The sequence below is a fragment of the Cebidichthys violaceus genome, unplaced genomic scaffold (genome assembly GCF_023349555.1).
Source record: "Cebidichthys violaceus isolate CVI_PGR_0920_01 unplaced genomic scaffold, fCebVio1.0.p SCAF_25, whole genome shotgun sequence".
In the NCBI taxonomy this organism is placed as follows: domain Eukaryota; kingdom Metazoa; phylum Chordata; class Actinopteri; order Perciformes; family Stichaeidae; genus Cebidichthys; species Cebidichthys violaceus.
Genome location: NW_027176428.1, coordinates 6,670,636 through 6,692,171, shown reverse-complemented (window position 1 = coordinate 6,692,171; position 21,536 = coordinate 6,670,636). Strand labels below are relative to the sequence as shown.

Below are 21,536 nucleotides of genomic sequence, written 5' to 3'. Positions count from 1 at the left end.
CCAAGGTGTATTCCCCCTGGAGGGAGCGTGAGGGGGCGGGTGGAGGGGTGTTACTCATTAGACAGAAATAAACCATTCCTTGGCTTGGGCACACGTTATTTCATAGTTTATTAGTGGAAATAAAACCGTGGCGTAATTTTTATGTATGTTTTTTTGCAACTGCTCGGCCCGTTTTTTCTGCCTCCTCCCATGCTGCTTTACCACAGTCCGCTCTTTCTCTTATTAATCCAGTTACCAGTATGGCTCTAATTAATAGGCCTCTGTTCACTTCTTACACATGGCCTGCCAGATGCTTGAAACTCCCTCTCTTTCTTTTCCTCTGTTTCCCTCTATCATTTTCCATCCTTTTTTTCAGCTTTCAACACTTTTTCCCCCTCATCTCGATCCTTTTATACATCTGGCTTCCATACTGGTGATTTCGGTCTTTGAATTTAAATTGGTTAAAGAGTCAACTCAAAGTCTTTTTTCAAGTCAAAATACTCAATAGCTACATCTGTGGAGGGATACTCGTCCTGTACTTACTACTTGATTTTTCAAGGTGAATTGCATGCTTTAGCATGTGTGAACGCAGTGTTCTCCACTGATTACTCGCCCATGAACATGATTAAAGTCACAGAACATCTGTGTATGTTCACTTCTGCAGCCTACATGCCCGTGCTTGTATGTTTCTGTGTTCTGCTTTTAGAGAGGCATGTGCATGCTTATGTTTTGCAGAATGTGACCATTCCACACCATGTATGTAATCACTTTTTTTAATCACTACACACTTTGTCCAACCTGTGTTTGACATTTTCTGATCTTCAAACACAAAAGTTCTTTGTGAAAATAGTCGCAGGGACTCTCCCTAACTGGCCCTTGCAGTGAAGAAAAACCGCAGCAGAGCCAAGCAGTTACAGAAAAAAAGTCAATATGGGAAATATGACTTTAAAAACAACACTCGCTGACTTCGTGGCTTTGTATGTGAATGTGTAATGTGTGTGTGTGGGAATAAATAGATGCTGCAACAACAAAAGGATGTAGAATAGTTTTACTCTAATAGTAGCAGCACAGATGCCTGATGATTAGCCTATTATTTTGTCCACCCCATTTATGTCAGTGAGGGCTGACTAAATATTAGAAAAACCACTCCATATGATGCAATACAAATCAACAGCACCACAAACTGTAGCCTCCAAATTGAATCAACACCTCTTTCAAACATTTTCAACAAAAGATGAACATTAATCCTTCTCCTGGAAAGACATGTTGCTGTAAAAGTTACATGTGATTTTTATTATTTTTGTCTCCCCCGGGAGATTATGTATTTGGTTGTGTGTGCACGTGCGCGTGTGCATCATTGTGTCTGTCTGTCTGTCTGTCCATGACTAATCTGGCATACTGTTGGACCGCCGACCGCTGACGGCAACAGAATGCATCCTCTCATTTCGGTAGAAGGAGGTTGTTAGCCGTTAGCAGTGGGTAGGCAGCAGAATCCTGCGGTTTGGCTAACAGAGCTAATACATCTAACAGAGCTAATACATCTAACAGGGCACACACTGAGAGTTTCTGTTCAGAGGAAGTGTTAAATAGTCAATATAACTCATTACACAGTGAACTGCAGCTTAGATGCATGAAGCCAGTGCAGACAACTCCACAGATGACAGCGCATCTGTTGCGTGAGACATGCAAATTAAAAACGCGTCTAATATGCTTGCAATCTAAATTGTATTGGGTTGGGTTTCAAAAATCTCAGAAGAGATATCTCAAAACCTGAGCAAATTAAATCCGTATCTGCATGTTGAGATACCACAAGAACACAAGAGGTAATTTATTGAACTGACCCTTTAAGATGGAACTTGTGGAATCGTGTACTCATGCTAAATTAACACCGTTGCTGTGGTGTGACCATTTGTGTCTATGTGTATGTTTGCATATCTCTGTCCTGTAAAAGGGCTCTGCTGTGGCCGTTTTTTTTACCTCCACATGTGGAGTATGGGGCATCCCTTTGCATCTTTATATACGTATATTTATACTACATATAATACTATATATATATACTACAATATATATTAGAGTATACAGTGTTTACTATAGTTGTATTTCTGCACCTTAGTAGTCTGTCAGCACAATCGAGAGACAGGGACAAGGGTTTGCTATTTTAAAGGACAGATTCTTCCTCTCAATATGTATTTCTTCACTATGTATTTTGACTGAATCTGTGTATTCTTTTTAGGAGTTCAACGGGGGACATTTGTAAATTCATAATTCTCTCCGTCTGTGTCTCACCCACCCTGGGTGTTTGATTCCCATGTCGAAGCAGGCCCAAAACAACAAGACATTCTTTTGCCGAGCTGTATTTACCACACAGCTCCACCACAGAGAGTTAAGCTCCACCCACCTCTGAAATCACTGAAGGGGATGAGAGAGTCATAGAGAAAGATGGGAGAGCCGCCCTCTTTTAACTTATTGACACAGAGTCACTATGTGAGTCAGAAAAGGTGAGACACTTTGATCACCTCAAACCTTCAGCGGTTTCTGTGCTTCACAGAGGGCACAGCGGAGGGTTTTTATGGTGTGGGGTGCAATGAGAACGAGTAGGTCATGTGTGTCTGTTGTGGTAAAGGGTTAATTGTACCCATGTTGTGGCTGGCTGTTCTCAAGTAGGCTGGCAGAGGGAACAGAGAGACCCTTTATAATACGGTTCTGCTGATTGAAATCATATGGCGTTGCCTGAAATCATTGCACTACTTTGAAGACAGGCAAGAAGCATGAGAGAAGTGGTGCTGTTTCTTCAGCACTCTCTTTTTGCTCTTTGTCTTCCACGATTTTATTCTTCATTTGGAGTTTGCTTTTGATTGTTTTGGCTACTGATTTTTTGTTTGAATTGTTGAATTGATTTGACATTAGGTGAGTTGTTAAGCCCCTGTGCTCTCTAGGTTTGACTTTAGTTCCAGTATCTAACCCTTCTCTTCTTTCCTTTTCTACAGAGTCCTGGTCACGTGGCTCCTGGTCTGTTTTCCTGTTTCAGCAGCATCCCTCTCGCAGCTGAGCGGGGCTGAATGGCAGCAGGCCATTTCAAACTCAACACAGGGCCCTGACAAAGACGACGCAGGGAGACGAAACAACCAGAAACACAATCAGTCACCCGAACCTCCAGCGGCACTTTTCACGATGGCAACCAACAGGGAGCACCAAGTGCGTCACATGACCGGCTTCCCCCAAGCTATGTACCCGTTCACCTTTAACTCCATGCGTAGCCACTCCCCCTTTGACCTGCTGGCCAGTAGCCACCTTTTCGGCCGATTTGGGACAGACCTTCCCAAAGAGATGGCTGCATTGTGTAAGTAATACAAAATAATGAATTAATCATTTACACAACTTACAAAAAACAACTATGGAGATTTATTATACATCACTGTAACAGAGCATATTGCCTTAAAAGATGTACGTTTACAAACGAAGTTTCTTTGCAAATCACTTGATCTAAATGAAAGCTTAATTCAGATTGCTGACGAAAATGTTTTAAAATATCATCATGAGGGTTCCAGCTGTTCAGAAGTTGAATCAGAAGGCAAGAAATCCTGATCCCACACACTAACACATGACATGATCGTGTGCTAGATCTCTGTTTTGTGTAAAACAGTTGAGACTCTACACAAATTTTTGTCTTCAGGGTCAATTTGTGGCTATAATCAGGCTTTAAATCATGCATTGAGGAGAGAATAGATTAGAAGAGAGTTTTTTCATGTGGTAAACCAGGCGGATAGCAGAGAGGGCAGGCTGGAAAAAACACAAACATAGCATGGTCCCTTGTGTAAGTTGGCGCTTTCCTTTAAATCTAAATGTTTTATATCATCATTAGTACAAGGCAACATAAATTTCCTCAAAGAAGGATGGGGCTTTTGGCAGATGAGAGAGTTTCTCATTTCAGCCTCCAAAAGCAGCGTGTTTGGATAGAGACCATTTGAGTCACAGGGGGCACTATTGCGCTTCACAGAGACTCAGCAAGACCTCAGAGAGAGTCGCGCAAAGACTGTCAGCATGGTGTACTGTGAAAAGGAATTTGATTTGAGGAGTGAATTACTTCTTTTTTTTTTTCATATACTACAATTTCTTTCAAAATTAACTACTGTTATATTACTCAGACATTACAGCACCAAAGCACTGTTTTATTGAGTCTGCATTATAACTAAATTATAATTCCTTGCACTCCACACTGTTATTTCCCTGTAATGCTTGTGCAATTTCAAGTTATGCATGATACAATTTTATCATATATTTGTCATCTCTTTTAGTTCACCTTATATATCGAGATTTCTTTGACTTCCTGTGCAGTGCAACTTTTGCAATTTTAGAGTAAATAGATACAGGTACCTGTAGCTTGAACCCATTAGTATGTTAATATGAATGCTACTATCGTCAGTTTAATCTAGTTCTCTACATTTGACTGCTGCAGATATGTTGAAGAAATGTCCAAAATGAACTTGTATCCATATTAATCCCTATGTTGACCAATAGACTCTGTAGACTGTGCAGTGTCCAGACCAAACCCTTTACACTGTATCTCTCATCCTGTAAGGCTGACATCTGGTGTCACAATGTCATTACATCTTTGACATTTTTGCCTCTGGGACTGTTATACATATAGAGACAGAGACAGAAAGATATGAGGGGCTGGGCCACATTATGTCAGTCAGGATCGTTACAGGTGGTCTAATGTGACAAAACAAAATGCCCAGAAAACCTGTCAGGTAAATGCAGAATCGCTAAATCAATCACAGTTATCTACATTATGTCAACTTGTGACAGTGACAGTTGTCAGTTGAGGCAAACAAGAAAGAAATAGTAGATTGTGATAAAACCACATTTGGTTTCTTAAGCTTGTAGAAATGAGACTACAAAGTAACATACGTTAAATAATCCTAAATCCAACTTCAGTTAAAAGTTTAACTCTGCAATGTCTTGCTCTGTCTTCTTTGTTTTTCTTTGCCTTCATTTACATATATTTGGTAATGTTGAGCGTGTAGTGAAGTAAGACAAGTGAGGCTTGTATGCGTGTACTGCCATTTGATGGAAAGATAGAAAAGTGGGTAAGACATATAGAAAAGAATGAACCAGGCTTAAAACATCAACAACAATCTTGTGGCATCTCAACGTTGTCAAAATAGATTAAAGGTGCAGTAACTTTTAAGTTCAGGTTAATTGACCCACAGTGCACATTTATAACACTGAAAATGAATACCAGTGATTCAACAATTACTTTTCCAGATAATGAGATTCCGCACTTAAACATATTCAACCTTTAGCGCCAAAAATGTAATTACAAATCAGAGTAATGCCATTATTACAGGATTTTTGCATCAGATTAAATGGGGTTTTTTTCTTCACAATATTAGATTTTGTTCAAGGACTGTATATTATTTTATTCAATAAGGAGTTATTTAAGAGTGGAAAGGTCTCCGCCTTAGCTAGCAATCTAACTGACAGGTAACTAGTCTTGTCAAAGCAGGACTTTCCTGTGCCAAAGAATATCAAAGGGCTACAGAGCTGTCTGGGAATAGCTGGCTGGGGCCGTCGCTTTGTTCCCAGCTCCTCATAAATAGCAGAGCCTCTCAAAGCATTGAAAAAGAAAGGGTCCAAATTCATCTGGATGTCAGCCTGTCAAGCTGCTTTTAAGACCTTGAAACAGCGTCTTGCTTCCCCACCAATTTTTGTGCACCCAGATTTCACCTAATACCTTCACAGATGCCAGCAATGTTGGCAGTTTTTGATGCAGTTATGGGTCACACAAACAAGATTGGGAAGAGAGTAGGTCACTGCTTTCACCTTAATTCCAAAGTTTGTGGGATTATTCGCCTGAGGACGAACTGAACCTTCTGACTATGTCTGCTAGCGGGGATTCGCTTGCACTCTTGAATCTTGCTCATGATGTGGCAAAGGAGTTGACATATTTATCCATCAGTTTGTTTTTAGGAAATCATTTTGTTAACTTTATAGACATCCCTTATGTAAACTGATGTTTTCAGTACAGATTATTTTGAATGAGGAAGACTAATAATGAGCCCATTCTTTGCCACGAAGTGAAGCTAGAATAAATTACATATCTCTCATTAGTTAATTTTACAAAATTACTTTAGAGGTTTAAGTGGGATTTGCCAATTAATTCAAACCAGGTCCGAATCAGTGTGAGTAGAAGACTGGACTTTGTTCTCCAATGAAATGAAACTCAAAACATCCCTGGATGTAAAATTAGCGGATATCCACATCAAAAGCTCTCCGGTGTATATTCAATCATACAGTAAATTCTCTCCTCTTTTCCTAATAGCAGTGGGAAAAGGGAATTAGTATAAGAGCACACAAATAACTCTTTTGAGTTAAAGTTATCTGCCTCGTGCTTCCTGGAATTAGTTTAAATATATGATAATATCTTTGGATTTTAAGTAAATATTTTTCAAAATGTGTTTTTGTCTTTTTTTTCATGGCATTAACATTAAAATTCTGTTAACATCAAAATTCTAGTTTAGTTATGACACGGAAGAAAAATCTTGCTAATCACGAGAAAAAGAAGTGTATTTTTCCACAATGAACACAATGTCCTTTCGTAATTTCTGTACTAGTCACATCTTGTTCTTTGTAATGTTTTGAGTGTGTCTGCCTGTGTGTGTGTGTGTGTGTGTGTGTGTGTGTATGTGTGTGTGTGTGTGTGTGTGTGTGTGTGTGTGTGTCTGTGTGTGTGTGTGTGTGTGTGTCTGTGTGTGTGTCTGTGTGTGTGATATTAGTAACTTGAACCTAAAGGCACAGAGCGAGGCTTGTGTGTTTTTCTTTGTGTCTTTCATCACAGGCACTCTGTTTAAGCACATACACACATAATTGTCCGTGCGTCCGAACACACACACACACACACACACATTTCCACTCTGTAGGCTGCACATTCCAACACCCATGAATATCACAAACCAGCAGTCTTGCACTCCTTGCCTCACATTTGTGACTATATTTGTTGCGCTTGCTGATGACCGCAGTGAGACTTTGTGCAAATATCTGTGGCCGAGCCGGCAGAGCTGCTGGTGGAGAAAGAGACAGAGACAGAGAGAGAGAGAGAGAGAGAGAGAGAGAGAGAGAGAGAGAGAGAGAGAGAGAGAGAAGGCCATTGTTCAGCTCTGTGTGTTTGTGTCAGACATGACGACAGGATGAATAGCCAAAAGAACCTGATTGTGAATAGTTGTAATATGACTCGCTCCTCTTACAAATTGTGTGTATGTGGGAGAGAGGCAGAGATCTGCAATTTGCCCAAGTAAAATAAACTAAAACTTATGTATCCTTAAAAGTGAAAGAAAGTGACTTTTTTTTTCTTCCTCACATTCACCCTGCATTTGTATGTCCCTTTCCTCAAAGCAGCAACAGGGGGCATGGTGCTGTGAGGCGGGTAATTGTCTCAAGGTGTAGGGAGAGCTCAGCAGGCTCATACTGTGCTGTTCTGCTCCCTGCAGTGTATCATTGTGTTTTGGTGTGCCGCCCGACCATGGTGGTGACAGACAGGTAGAAACTCCACCAGGAGGGGGGGGGGGGGGTTACTCGAAAGATGAATAAAAAAAATGTAAGTAAAAAAACAGCAGACTGGGTGCATACTGTTATTCTCCAAATATTAATGAAAAAAAATCTAAAGAAATGGATTCAGGGGGTTGGCATAAATATAAACAAAACTCACAAACAACAGTAGAAAAACAAAGAAAATAGAGAATTGTAACACACAAGGGTGATAAGAAGCATAGGCAGCCACAGGCAGAACAGTTTGTATGTGTGTGTGTTAAGGGGGGTGTTAAAGCCCCAGTGGGGGTTTCTTCCAGAGTTCATCCCTCTTGAACGAGGGAAGGAAAGGGAGGAGGAGAGGGAGGTGGGTGAGGCTGTCTCGTATACAAACTATCCAGACTCCGGGCCAGTGTGGTTTGCCTGCAGCGGAGTCCCACTTCAGTGTGGCTGAACTATCCAATAAGCTCCGGGAGGGACGATAACTGAATCCAATTTGAACTGAATTCAAGGAATTGAATTAGATTTGCCAAGACCAAATGGAAAGAGAAAGAGAATAAATGAAACTGCAATAGAGAGACATGGGGATGGATGACTGTTGAGAAAGACAAAGAAGGAATGATGCGTGGACTGAAACAGATCAGACTTTCATCTTAAAAGTCATCTAAAAAATAGGTCATAATTTTCATCCCAAATTGCAGAAATGTTAGATATGCATTAATGGACAATTAGGGGGTCTGTCTACATTGCTGCAGACTCTTCTAAATTGTTTTTGAATGTACATTTTTTAATAGAGTCCTTGTATATCATTCATATTCAGCCCCCGTACTTTCTCTTTTTTCTCTCCTCTGTAACACTATATTTTATAGGTCTGCAAATTCCTAATGACTTCCTATTCATTTCTTAGGACATTTGTGTCTTCTTTGATAAATCAACAGCTGCTCACAACACAACTAAAATCTAATAATTGACTCATAAATGTCCCTTCATTTTCCAAACAAGGAGCACCACATTGCATTAAATTAAATTATCAGGGAATAATAAAACCGTAAATGAAAGCATTATTGTTTCTTTTTTGTTTTAGTTGATGGTTTTCTTTTTCAGTTTCTTTTTTGTAAAAAGAATAATTAGAAATATAAACTAGTGAGTTTCATGACTGCATCTTATTGTAGTGACGCTATCGCGGTGACAAAATCTATCCACAGACAGACATGTAAATGCCATGATGACACACACACACACACACACACACACACACACACACACACACACACACACACACAGACTCACAAGGTGAAAACAATACCACACTGTCGCTGATGGTTATCATTAAAATGCAACACAATAGTCAAGTAATATGCTTTTAATTTTGGGGAAATTTGGGGTTAGCTGAGCGTGTGTGAGCAGGTGTGTTGTGTTTCTGTGGCCACTTTAATCCTACTGTACTGTACCGAAACCACAGGAAAGTATCTATTTACAGGGAAAGTTGGGTATAATTAGCAAATGACACTCTCCCTAATTGTCCTCTCTCTGAGCCCCTTTCATACTTTCTCTGAACAGACTTTGTGAGGTGGGAGTGTTTTGCTAAGGGTGGTAGAGCTGTACTGTTTAGAAGAGAGGCAATGCTCCCTGCTGTGGTGAAACAGAAAGGGAATTAATACAGTAAAAGAAAGAAGAAAGAGTCAAGGGAGGAGGAAGGGAAGGTGAGGAGTGTTTGTTTTCATTTGGAAAATATGAAATATGAAGAGGCGATTTGGAAAACTTAAAGGCAAAAAGGGGGAAGGAGAGAAACTTTGATGCACGACCAATCAGAAGGCAGATACACACCCCCTCTTGCACGTGCCCCTCCCTCTTCTGCTTTCCCAACCCCACCTCCTTTTTCTGTGCTGGGAGAGCATGCGGATAGTTGGTTGAGTCTGTGGTGGAGTGTGAGAGGCCCCAAAGAGCCCGCGAGAGGGGAGATGAGATCAGTTAGAGAAGTCAAAACAGGCAGGCCAGCAAGCAAGTGATCTCGGAACAGAGAAGGAAAAAGAAGTTTGGGTTGTAGAGCAGAAAAAAAGGCCAGAAAGAAGGATTTTGTCCAACCAGAGGACTAAGTTTGGAAGGGACAGGACAGGACAGGCAGTCAGGGGGCAACAAGAGACAGAAAGACAGGGAACACCTGGAGCAGCAGGGCATTGAGTTACTTTCAGTCACAGGAAGCCTTTTCTCAGTTTTTACGGTCACTTTCTCACAGCTTGGCTGCAAAACAAACGGCTGCTAGCTGTGTTCGCTGTGATTTCAGAGGAGCATGTTTGACTGTATGGAGGCTCTGGGGCTTGCCCCGCGGCCCCTCTTTGATGTGTCCGGACAAGGATCATGCATGCTCGGCAAGGCAACCCCTTACTTCTCCGGCCTGGACCCCTTCGCCTGGGCCGGGACTGGCAGCATTCAGTGTGAGTACTCCATTCTGTCCATCAGAGTGGAACAGAGCAGCTGTGTGTGTGTGTGTGTGTGTGTGTGTGTGTGTGTGTGTGTGTGTGTGTGTGTGTGTGTGTGTGTGTGTGTGTTCTTATCAGAGTCCTGGTTTTGTTATCATAGAGCTCTCTCCACAGGAAGAGTCAGATTCCTTTCGATTCTATGTACCCATTCTCACCCTGCTTTTTGTTTGTCTATGCGCTTAGTGTGCTTTGTGAGAGTGAGTGAGTGAGTTGGGGAGTGCATATTTATACATCATCGTGTTTGTTTTCTTTATGAATGACTTCACTTGATTGACAGCTCTTTTAAACTATTTGGGACCTGACCTGACGACGTGTCCAGAAAACAGCGACGTCCAAACAGAAACAGCACTGACAGATTGAACACAAATGGGCCTTGAAATCACGTGGCTGTGATTTGGCCAATAAACTCATACACATAGAACCACAGTTAGTTAGAAACGGATTGCGTAAGATAAGCAAAGACACGATTGGACTAATTCATTTCACTATATGAGCAGTCTTATGCAATTGGACAAACACATTTGAGCAATATTCTACAGTAGAATTAGTATTCTTCAGAAGAAACGATGACTGTAAGAATGAGAAGTGAGTTTAAAAACATAAAACATGAATCACTTTACACATGAGCCGTTTCTTAACTCAAGGCTAGACAAGGCAAATATTGCATCAGACATTAAGATACAGTGTTAAAAAACAACAACACAGGAGCAGTCACCCAAGATAAATAAGAAAAATTCACGATATCTGGCAAAAGAATAAGCAGACCTTTTGTTATTGTCATGGAGTCCACTCTCAGACTCTTTGGTTACACTTGGTTTTGTGGCTTGGAAAATCAAACATTGACTCTATCTATCTATGGAAACTGACTTGCTGAAGTCTATTCATATGTGTCACTGAGCTGAGCTTACCTTATTTTGTGTTTGAAATATCTTCTCTGCAGTGTGGGATGTCCCCACTGAGCACCTTGAGTCCATTTATCTTCAGTTTTTATTTAGATACCAGGGCATCAAGCAGGTCCTCAGTGCTCACTAATGATGACGGATGAGCAGTCACGATGACAAACACCACAGCAGGGCCTGTTTCAACTCGCTAAGGAGCTTCGCCAGATGCCACTTTGACAGACAAATGTCCACAAATATTCATTAATCATCTTTTCTTTCTATAAAAACGGTTTAGGTTTAGTTTAGTGGTTTTCTGTTTGATTTTTTTTTTGGTGAAGGTTGCTGGTCCAGATTTTTTAATGGATTTAAGGAAGTAAAAATATGTTCCCTGACTGGCCACGGGGGTTTAGAGGGTGATTCAGCCCCTGTCTGTTAAGTACCCTGTTAGCATTAATGGTCAGTCGCATGCAAAGAGACGTTTCTCACCTCTGACATTCAGACCTTTATTTATTAATCAAGCATAGATTTAAACTCAAAACATCTCTCTCAAACATGAGGCTGGCTGGTGGACTGCAAATCGACAGGATAATAAATAGCAACTATTTTGATAATCGATTGTCATTTTTCAAACAAAAAACATCCTGTCTCTGAGTGTAGCTTCTCCAATTTAGAAGTTTGCTGCTTTTCTCAGTTTTATATAATAGAAAATGTATATTATTTGGACTGTTGGTCAAACAAAACAAGATGTTTAAATACATCACTGTGACTTAAATTAAAACATGCATTTTCTACTATTTCTTTTAATTTTACTAACCAAATGCATTAATGGATCATATAATTGGCAGTTTAATTGATAATGAAAATAGTCGTTCCCGCCCTACTTATAACTTTGACTGCATAGTTTTCATGTTCTGATTAAGTGTTATTACCAAACAGTTCTACAACTGCTGGTGTCTATTTATAAAGTTGATCATATATCTCATTTATTCTAAGATTTCACATTTTAAATAATTTCAGACAGACTAGGGAACTTTAAAAATAGACAATATTATGGTTAACCTCTTGAGTCTGTCAATTAAATCAAATAAAAACCAGGTTTCTCTAATTTCCATTGACCCTTTGACACTGATAATTTTGCTAATGGTCCATGTCAACATGTAGACTTTGTCATCATTAAAGAAGGGCTACATTGGAAAGTGAATAAGAGTTTGCTGATTCTGTGTTGCTCTCAGTGAACATGCACTGTTGGACATTGTGACTCTAAATTCCTGAGCGCATTTTGGCATCTGTGTCTTTTTGACACAAGCTTTCTCTCCTTTCCGTGTGTGTGTGTGTGAGTTTGAGTGTGTGTGTGTGTGTGTGTGTGTGTGTGTGTGTGTGTGTGTGTGTGTGTGTGTGTGTGTGTGTGTTAACAGGGGGGTCCTCTTTTCCTGTGTTTTTTTTATTTGAGGCAGTTCAGCACCTCTCTGCCTTCCTTTGTTTCAATGTCAGGAGGCATTGCAGGGAGCTGGGACATGCCAAAGTCTGTCCGCTTTCTCTGTCACCGCCTCTTGTGCAGTAATGGTGGTGGGGTGGGGTGGGGGGGTTGGGGTGGGGGGGTTCCCCTCTATGTGACATTTGTTTTTCTCCTCTTTTGAACATCCCCCCTTTTTACACTTGATCTTCCTCTTCCAATAGCGTGTATCCGTGTGTCTGTGTACGTTCCTCCCAGCAAAAATGTGTGTGTCTATTTTTTGCTCACACTCGGCTCAGTTTACACGCCTTGTGTTGTGTAACCAAGAGCTTTTAATGATTCAATTACAATTACAAAGGGTCAATTATAAGATTAGGCGCTGTGTATGGGGCATGGGCAGTTCAAATAGACAAGAGCCGAAAAGAAGAGTGGAGGGATGAAGTTGGATTTGGGATTGAACTACCCCCCGTAACTCTTTGTATCTCGGTGTTTCAGGCCTTGAGGGGAAACGCTCTCCTCTTCATTCAGTGATAATCTCCTTTTCTCTAGCACCCTCTTCACTTTAAAGGGGTTCTTCAAAGTTAGTTTAACAATGCTCCTTGACCATCATGTCATGACATAGCAGGAGAGCGGCTAACTATGAAACAATGGGGATGCTTCTACTGCCAGTAGCTGATTAAAAAACAGAGATATGTGCCTGATTTCTAAGATAAAACATATTAGTTTCAGGGGGTGTCTGCATGTTGTATTTCATGGAAGGGGCTCAGATTATTATTTTGTCTGTACCTGCGCCAGTATAACTAGTTAAAAAAAAAAAAGGCCAATCTGTGTCACTGGGTCATGAAATTCTGGCCTATACTCTTGTACTCTAGATGCCTTTTCCTAAAGAAATTACACTGTTTACACACTAAACAACCTCTGTGAACCTGGAAATTCAAGTTCAGTCAGTGTGTTCAAAGAAAGCAGAGATTCTTGCAGCTGCAATACAAGACAATTACAATGTATCTTAAACCTGTAACTTTCAATTTTCCATTGCAAACCTTTGAAATTGAGTTACCAGTATCTTAAAATGTATTTTGCATCAAACACCTTTACATAGACTTGTCAATTTTGAAAAACAGAAAAAAGAGTTCCGCTGTGGCAACACTGATTAGAACCAGAACCAGATGTCCTTACTTGAAATAACTAGATCAAGAGATTTAGATAAATTGTCAAGATTGGAGTGGAGTGGCTATTGGTGGTCAGAAAAAAAAAGGTTTCATGTTACGACATACCCTGAATGGAAGAGAATTTGACTGATTGAAGTGAATTTATCAACACAGAAAAAAATACAGACTTGCTTTCTTTTGTTTCCTATCAACAGCTGAAACATGCAAATACTGTAATCAAATTATTACTCTAATCTGGTTATTCACAGTAATCTGGTTACAGTTTGCGTGTTACAACATATAGCGTTTATCTAAACGCCTACAGACTCATCTGGTGGGAATGCACACATGACAAATACTGTAGTTTATGAATAGTTGAAGATCTGATATAAAAACCTGATTAAAACAATGTTCAGTAGCATATTTTTTTGGCAATTACATACAGTACTCTTATAAAGGCTAGCGGAGACAATCCCAGGCTGCTGATTGGAGGAACTGCTTGGAACCAACATATTGTGAGGATCAGTGAGTCGTGTTACAACTTGTCTCTGATCGAGGCGTCGCAGCTTCCAGCCATGTCTCCACCACACTGCATTAACTTTAGCCTGTAATGACTTTGAATCATTAGTCTGTCTTATATGTCTATCAAAAATGTGGTTTAGCTGATAAGACATGTTCTAAAAGAGTCCATTTCAGTATAAAAGCTAATGTGAAACCAAGTATAAGCGAATAACTGCAGTGTTACTATACATTAAGGCACAACTTTATTATTTCCATGCCGTAATTCAACCTAAATGCTTTAAAACTATTTCAAATCCACATGATTTGTAGCAGAAGATGTGTTTGAGAAGTCATGTCAGCTCTCAATGTTGTATTCAGCTTGCCCAGTATTGTGGTGGGAGACTAATATCAAAAAAGGGCAAAAATAGAGAGCTGGGTTTATTGGGTGTTATAAAAAAAGAAAGAGTGTATTGTATGTATGATGAGGAATGGGAGGGACAAACTCAGATTTAACAACCTGTCCCATAAATGCACTCCCGACCCCACACTCAGCAGACAAACAAAGCGTAAGTCTGTGACCATTGAACAAACAAAATATTACGTGAATGTTGTTTTCCAGTTATTGTCCTAAACCCTGCCTTGAATTAAATATTATAAATTGTGACTTCCTGAATTTGTTTATTTAAATTTATACTCTTTTGGCCCAAATTTCTACAGTATATCTGAAACTGCTTAGGAGTTTGCAGGTTTGAGGGATTGATGTTGAAGATGTCTGTCTTGTTAGTGAGGTTATGTATGTGTGTGTGTGTGTGTGTGTGTGTGTGTGTGTGTGTGTGTGTGTGTGTGTGTGTGTGTGTGTGTGTGTGTGTGTGTGTGTGCGCGCCTTTGTGCACCATTGTTTGTGTGTTAGTCTCTGCCTCCTTTTTTAAGTGTTTGGTGCCGCTGTTTTTATGGAGCCATCTCCTGGACAGTAGCCTGGTTTTCACAGCCTTTCCTTCAAAAGGTGCTTCCAATGACAGGAAGGACTCCTCCTCCTGCCAGGGCAGGAAGGCAGGACAGGACACAGGGGGGAAGACGGTTATTAGTGAGGGTTGAGCTGAGGGGGAGGGCAGGCGAGGGGAGGGGACGCTGGTATTGAACTTAGAACAGTTGATGAAAGGGATTGTCACTTAGATCTTCCCCATCTCCTCCCTGCTGTCGTGGTAATTACTCGCTCAGCATATTTGAGGTTGTGGCTCTCCCCCACTGTTTATCAGCTCCTGAATTACAACCAAGTACAGTAATTTTAAGCATGACACATGCATTTTTATAATGAAAAGTGTCACTTAATCAATCAATTTAATTTACAAGTTGCATTAACTTCGCCCATGAAGGCTTTTTATGTGTTATGGCTATTTAATGATGAATGTTGTTTAGTCCACTGTTTTCCTCTTCCTCTGTCCTCACAATGTTTCTGTGAGTGTTGTCGCACTGAAAATCCAACTGACCTGTGGCCCCATGCAGCAGCCCACACACACAGATTCACATGTGCATGCACATTCCACAGTCTGCTGCTGAACATTTTGTGAGTAGAGAGGTTATGTAAAAACTCAATTTGCCATCCAAATTAATCTTTTATAGACTCAGTGTAAAATATATATTAGTCCAAATTGCTATTTTGCCTTTTTTTTAATTTTACTGTTTGAGTCACAAAATAATTTCTCAATTCTTTTTTTTTTGCTTTATCGTCAGGAAAGTAAAAAAAAAAATACAGTACAAAAGAACACAATTACATTAATATGAATACAAACACAACATTACAACTGTTGTATAAAATGATATATGTATACAATATTCACATTACATTTCAACAAACACATGTGTCTATGTTTTGTGTGAGTGAGTGAGTGAGTGAGTGTGTGTGTGTGTGTGTGTGTGTGTGTGTGTGTGTGTGTGTGTGTGTGTGTGTGTGTGCGTGCGTTTGTGTAGGTCATTCACTGTCCCTCAGGTTGTTGCATGTTGATACATATTTGGCAGCAACATATGCCTTGTCTCCTCCTAATTTTGAGAAATTGAAATCTGGGATTACAGAGTTGAATTTGTCAAAAATAGATGTTCCTTGAATGTTTCACTTTTTAGGAGGAAGTGCATCTCTGTCTCAGCCTCACCTGGCTGTGTGTGTGTGTGTGTGTGTGTGTGTGTGTGTGTGTGTGTGTGTGTGTGTGTGTGTGTGTATGTATATATATATATATATATATATATATATATTTATATCGGTATAAAATGCTACAGTTCTTAGCATTAGCCTCCGCTCCTCTCCGGTGCAAGGCTCTCTGAAGCCCCCAGGCCAAAGTCGAGTTCAATGAGATGTACGATGTTGGCAGGTTGAGCCAGGCTGCAGGCCCTACAGGCCATATGTCACACTGTGTCGACTGCACAGCCACTCCAAGAGGAATGAAAAAACACCTTCAATACCACTGGAAACAAACCCCATGCTCACTGTGCTCACTGCAGAATGCTCGACGGTGTCAATCACTGTGTTTTCTTTCTCATGCGCTCGTTAATACAGAATGACGGATCAGTTCTGTCTTACTGACGTCTGATGGCACAGGTATTTCTTTATTTCCTGTTAGTATAAAATGGTTAACAAAGTTAATTTGTAGTATACTAACTGCACAGTATACAACTGTACAACTACAACTGTACACAATTAGCATGAGTAGTATGAATTTGGGACCCAGTCACTGTGGCTGTTCCTGAGTCCATGTTGGCAGATATTGTAGTAATTCTGGTCAGAAATTATTTCTCTAATTCAGGTTTAGAAAACTACCCATGAATGATTCTTGTTCTTCAAGAATGTCAGGCATCAGAGCTGATAGGAAGGTGTCTGCTTTCAGAAGGGCTTCTGTTGTCTAAACAGAGATGTGTTGATCTGACAACAAACACTGAGTAAAGAGGAGGAAGGTGGGAGACACCCAGACATATGAGTAGGTCAAGTAGAGTTATGTTAAGGAAAACTTTCTAGTTTTTTTTTTTACACATCTTCATCTAATCCTACATCTTCGTCCAGTGACGAATAGCTTATAGTTTCTGTTGCATGTTTCCCGTATGAGACTTATCCAGCTCGCTGATGGGGCTGATTCACACGAGTCATCTTGTCTGTTCTGCGTCCAGTAGAGGTGTGCTGATTGATGTTGTGACACACTGAGGGGTGAGTTGTAGGTTAAAAAGAGACAGAGATTTTTTCAAGCCAAGGCTCTGAGACTGAGCTCAGTTCAGGGTGATGACAGCTGCTTGACAGTTTTGGGCTCCTTCTTTCTCCATGCCAGGTAAAGTCCGTCCCACCCCCCTCTCTCTCGCCGCCTTGAGCCCAGCGTCTCTCACCCTGTCTCCCTCCTTCACGTTTCTCGGAGTCACGTACCTCCTCACCCGCTCTCCCCGCCTTCAGACAGTGTCAGTCATTACCTCTCTCCTGGCGCCAGATGCAGCTTCTCCGTTTCAATGGGAGCTATTTTTCCACTTGTTCTCTCAGGGCCACTTTTACATTGTCAGTGTTACTATATAAACAGAAAACAGTGATCAAGTTACAGTGCCACTCATTCAGCTCCACTTCCCACACCTGGGCTCTAATGCCCCCCAAAGTGAATACATACTAGAATAACCTCCTACCTAACAGGCAGCACTTTGTTTACTCATAAACTTGTGTGAAACGTTAACTTTATCCTGCATACGCTGAATCATTTTAAATCACTCATTGTTGGAGAACACTGCATGTTATTTTCTGGGAAAAGATATGAAATGACAATCTCATAATCTGGTTCTCTGTCTGACAAGATAAAGCATCAGTTCCACTACATATACACATACAACATTACCATCAGGGCTGCAACTAACAATTGTTTTCTATATTGCTAGCTTTCTCAATTAATCAAAATCGGAATTAATTTGGTTTATAAAATGTCAGAAAGTACTGAAACATGTCTGTCACATTTTCCTGAAGCCCAAGGTGCTGGTATCTTCACATTTTTTATTTTGTCCAAAACTCAAATATATTTAATTATCAATAGACAAAGAAAAGCATCAAATCCTCACAAGTGAGAAAAGGGGGGCAAGGAGCTCAGTGCATTCTTGAAACCTTGGATCACATCGCGGATAAAACAAAAAACTAATCCTAGAACAAAGTTTTATTTCTCTTTCTTAAAAACATAGTTATTTATTGTTTGATGAATAGCTGCAGCACAACAGCTGTAAGTACTGCTCAGCAGATTCAGTCATGATTAATTGAATGTTGTGTAATATTTGAACACGTTTTCTAACTTTAAAGTGAGCTGCTGGTCATTTGGTCATTAGTAATGGCCTTCTACAGTCAAGGTCAAAGTTAAATGGTCAGAATTTTATTTAACCCTTTCAGCCACTGGGACGTCTCTGTCCTCTGACTCACCTCCTTCTTTCCCTTTCTTCCTCTCTGTTTTTATCAGATTATTCCTTTGTGCCTCCGCCTCTCTGTTTTTTGAAACCTTACCACTCTTGTTAATGGCAGGCTGTGGGTTCAGGTTGGGGTTTCTGCGATGGGGTGGGAGCCACATTTGGTTCAGTCCTGTGCTATCCATTGAAGGTGACAGGAGGTGCTGTGACTTTGGGGTTTTTGACCCCAGATTCTTTATTTTTATAAGGAAGGGATCCAAGGATGGAGCTGTTGATGTGAATAGCTGCCCAAGGTGACTGGATCCCAATAAAGAGGCCGTCAGCCTGGCCGGGGGCCTCCTTCCCATCCTAGACACAACCTTTATAGGGCCGCTTATGAGCCTGGGCAACTATTAAACCCTGTCCAGCCTGCACTGAGGAATTTAGGGCCAGGAAACAAGGGAGTGGGGGTGGGAATGGGCAGAGGGAGGTGAAGTTGGGGTGACTGAAGGTGAAAGTTGAAAGGCATGTTCAGAGGAATCTTGTTGTTCTTTAGTCATCACCTTCAAATGTGTACAAGGCGTGTTTCATTCTTTTTTATGTTTTAAGTGTAAGAAACTACAGTTTTAATCAGCTGGGCGTACTTGTCCCTACGTCTGCTCTACATTGTTTGTTTTGAACGTTTTCATTAGTAGCAGTTAACTGACTTGTGCCTGTGGCCAGCAAATGGTGTTATACAGTTTGCCATTTTCTTTAGCGAGACAGCGAGAAGGAACAGAGGGAGACAGCCGAGTCTCATAAACATCCCGCCTCTGTTTGTTCACATGGGGCTTGAGGTATATAGGCCGGTCTGGTTCGACAGCCTTTCACATAAAAATGTGAGCTTGTGCATGTGCGTGTGAGCACACAAACACACACAGACACAGATGCAAAAATTCAGATGTCAGTCAAAAAGTCAACAGAGGTATGCTGCTCCCCCACTCACTAGTAAATGGAGAAGCCAATCAAATCTCAGCTGCCAATCAGCATTTTATCAGCACGGCCATCTGGCCATCAGCTAATTGTGTCTCTTTTAAGTCCCTGTCAATCAGCAGCCCCCTCCTTTTCTCTTAAAAATGTCTGCCTTTGAGCTTGCCTTCTGGCTCCAAGGGGTGGCTTGCATGGAGTTGGGGGTTGTTTGTTGACTATTCCTTCTTAATCAGTCTGTGTATTAGCTTTCATCATAGTTCCAAAGACTTTAAACAACATATGATAAAAAATTCTTTTCTCTCTCTCTCTTTCTGCAGCGGTGGAGACCCAGAGCACCAGCTCAGAGGAGATGGTACCCAGCTCTCCTTCTCCTCCTCCTCCACCTCGGATCTACAAGCCGTGCTTTGTGTGCCAGGACAAGTCCTCTGGTTATCACTATGGAGTGAGCTCCTGTGAGGGCTGCAAGGTAAAAGAAGCCAGAGACGCATGGAAGAGTTTACAGAACATGTATGAAGTGAACAGCTGACATCCACTGAAAAGTCTGATGTTTCACTAGAGCCTGACAGATGTCAGTGCTGCAGTAGCTGTAAAGTTTGCTTTTGTTAAGCTGCCCTCTAGTGTATAGTGACTAATACTGCACGTTATTGATGTAACGGAGCCAACTATTGTGTCGTAACTGACCACCAAATGGTTACTGCATCTGTATTAAATTAAAATTAAGTTGTTGTTAAAGTGGAAATTTAGAGATTAAAATTCAATTAAAAAAATATAACTTTGGAGAACATACAATAGAGGTTTTGTGTGCTTGAGGTTTATATACAGAAACCAATAAATGGATGCTCACAATTAAGAAAGAAGCAGTGAAGAAGACAGTTGAGACCGCAGTCCACAGTGGTGGAAGAAGTACTCAAATCTTTTAAGTAAAACTAGCACTACATCATTGCAAAATAACAATAGAATTTACTTAGTGTCAAAAGTAAAAGTACTCATTATGCAGCATGGCCCATAATCATTTATATAATATTATTGGGTTATAATAATTGATGCATTAATGTGTGCATCACTTGAATGTTGCAGCTGGTAAAGGTGGAGCTGATTTACATTCTTGTGGGGTTGCTTAATTCATAAAAATACATCTTAATTTATTTGTTCATATTTTGAATGAATAATTTGAATCTGCAAAGTAATTATTGTACCACTTAATAAATAGAGTGGAGTGAAAAGAACAACATTGGCTTTCAGTTGTAGTGGAGTAGAATTATAAAGTAGCATAAAATGGAAATATTTAAGTAAAATACAGGTACCTCAAAACCGTACTTAAGTAAAGTCTAAAGCCATGTGCTCTGTAAAAAATAATTTTAATTTTAGACATGCAGTGCTTTGAGCTACATGCTAACAGGCTCACAATGGCAATGCTAACATGCTGATATAATGCTAATCATGTCTTAGTTTAGCATATTAGCCTGCTAACATTTGCTAATTATCTCACAACCCTTAGTAAAGCTGAGGATGATGAGAATGTTTTTAACATCCGCCCAATATTTATTGAGATATTTCAGTCTGGACCAAAGCATTGGGCCAAACAACCAACCGACAAAATGAAATTGCCATCCCTAGAGTCAGGGCACTAGCATGGCGAAAAAAACTATTTTCTGAGATCTTATTGAGAGCATTGTTTCCTGTCATCAAGCAGTGTGCCAAACATTTTCTCTTATCGGTTCCAGGGTTTCTTTCGGCGCAGTATCCAAAAGAACATGGTGTATACATGCCACAGAGACAAGAACTGCCAGATCAACAAAGTGACTCGCAACCGCTGCCAGTACTGTCGGCTGCAGAAGTGCTTTGAGGTCGGCATGTCCAAAGAAGGTGAAAAGAAAATATGGGCCGCAATAATTTTGTCATAAAAAAATATTTTACTATCAAGTAAAAGTTAATTGGGAGAAAGTTTTTCTTAAGTGTGTCACCTTGCACTTGTGTTTCCCTGTAGCGGTGCGTAACGACAGGAACAAAAAGAAGAAGGATGTAAAGGAGGAGGTGGTGCTGCCAGAGAACTATGAGCTGAGTGGAGAACTACAGGAGCTGGTTAACAAAGTCAGCAAAGCTCACCAAGAGACCTTTCCATCTTTGTGCCAGCTAGGAAAATACACCACAGTGAGTTATTTAATGTATAATCACATCCACCCCTAAACACTCACTCCACTCATGCATTAGCTCA

General features: G+C 40.5%; 1 protein-coding gene across 2 annotated transcripts in view; it reads left to right on the top strand.

Annotated features, from left to right (window-relative positions):
• rargb (retinoic acid receptor, gamma b) overlaps positions 1 to 21,536 on the top strand; it is a 34,527-nt gene that overhangs the window by 8,266 nt on the left and 4,725 nt on the right. Inside the window, exons 2-5 of one of the 2 annotated variants that reach the window (XM_068720157.1) lie at positions 2,967 to 3,319; positions 19,639 to 19,787; positions 21,046 to 21,187; positions 21,309 to 21,472. In XM_068720157.1, coding sequence (XP_068576258.1) covers positions 3,151 to 3,319; positions 19,639 to 19,787; positions 21,046 to 21,187; positions 21,309 to 21,472 — 624 coding nt within the window. In that variant the 5' untranslated portion in view covers positions 2,967 to 3,150. Of the gene's footprint in view, positions 1 to 2,966; positions 3,320 to 9,402; positions 9,942 to 19,638; positions 19,788 to 21,045; positions 21,188 to 21,308; positions 21,473 to 21,536 lie in introns of those variants that run through there. The other variant, XM_068720158.1, reaches the window with a different exon arrangement.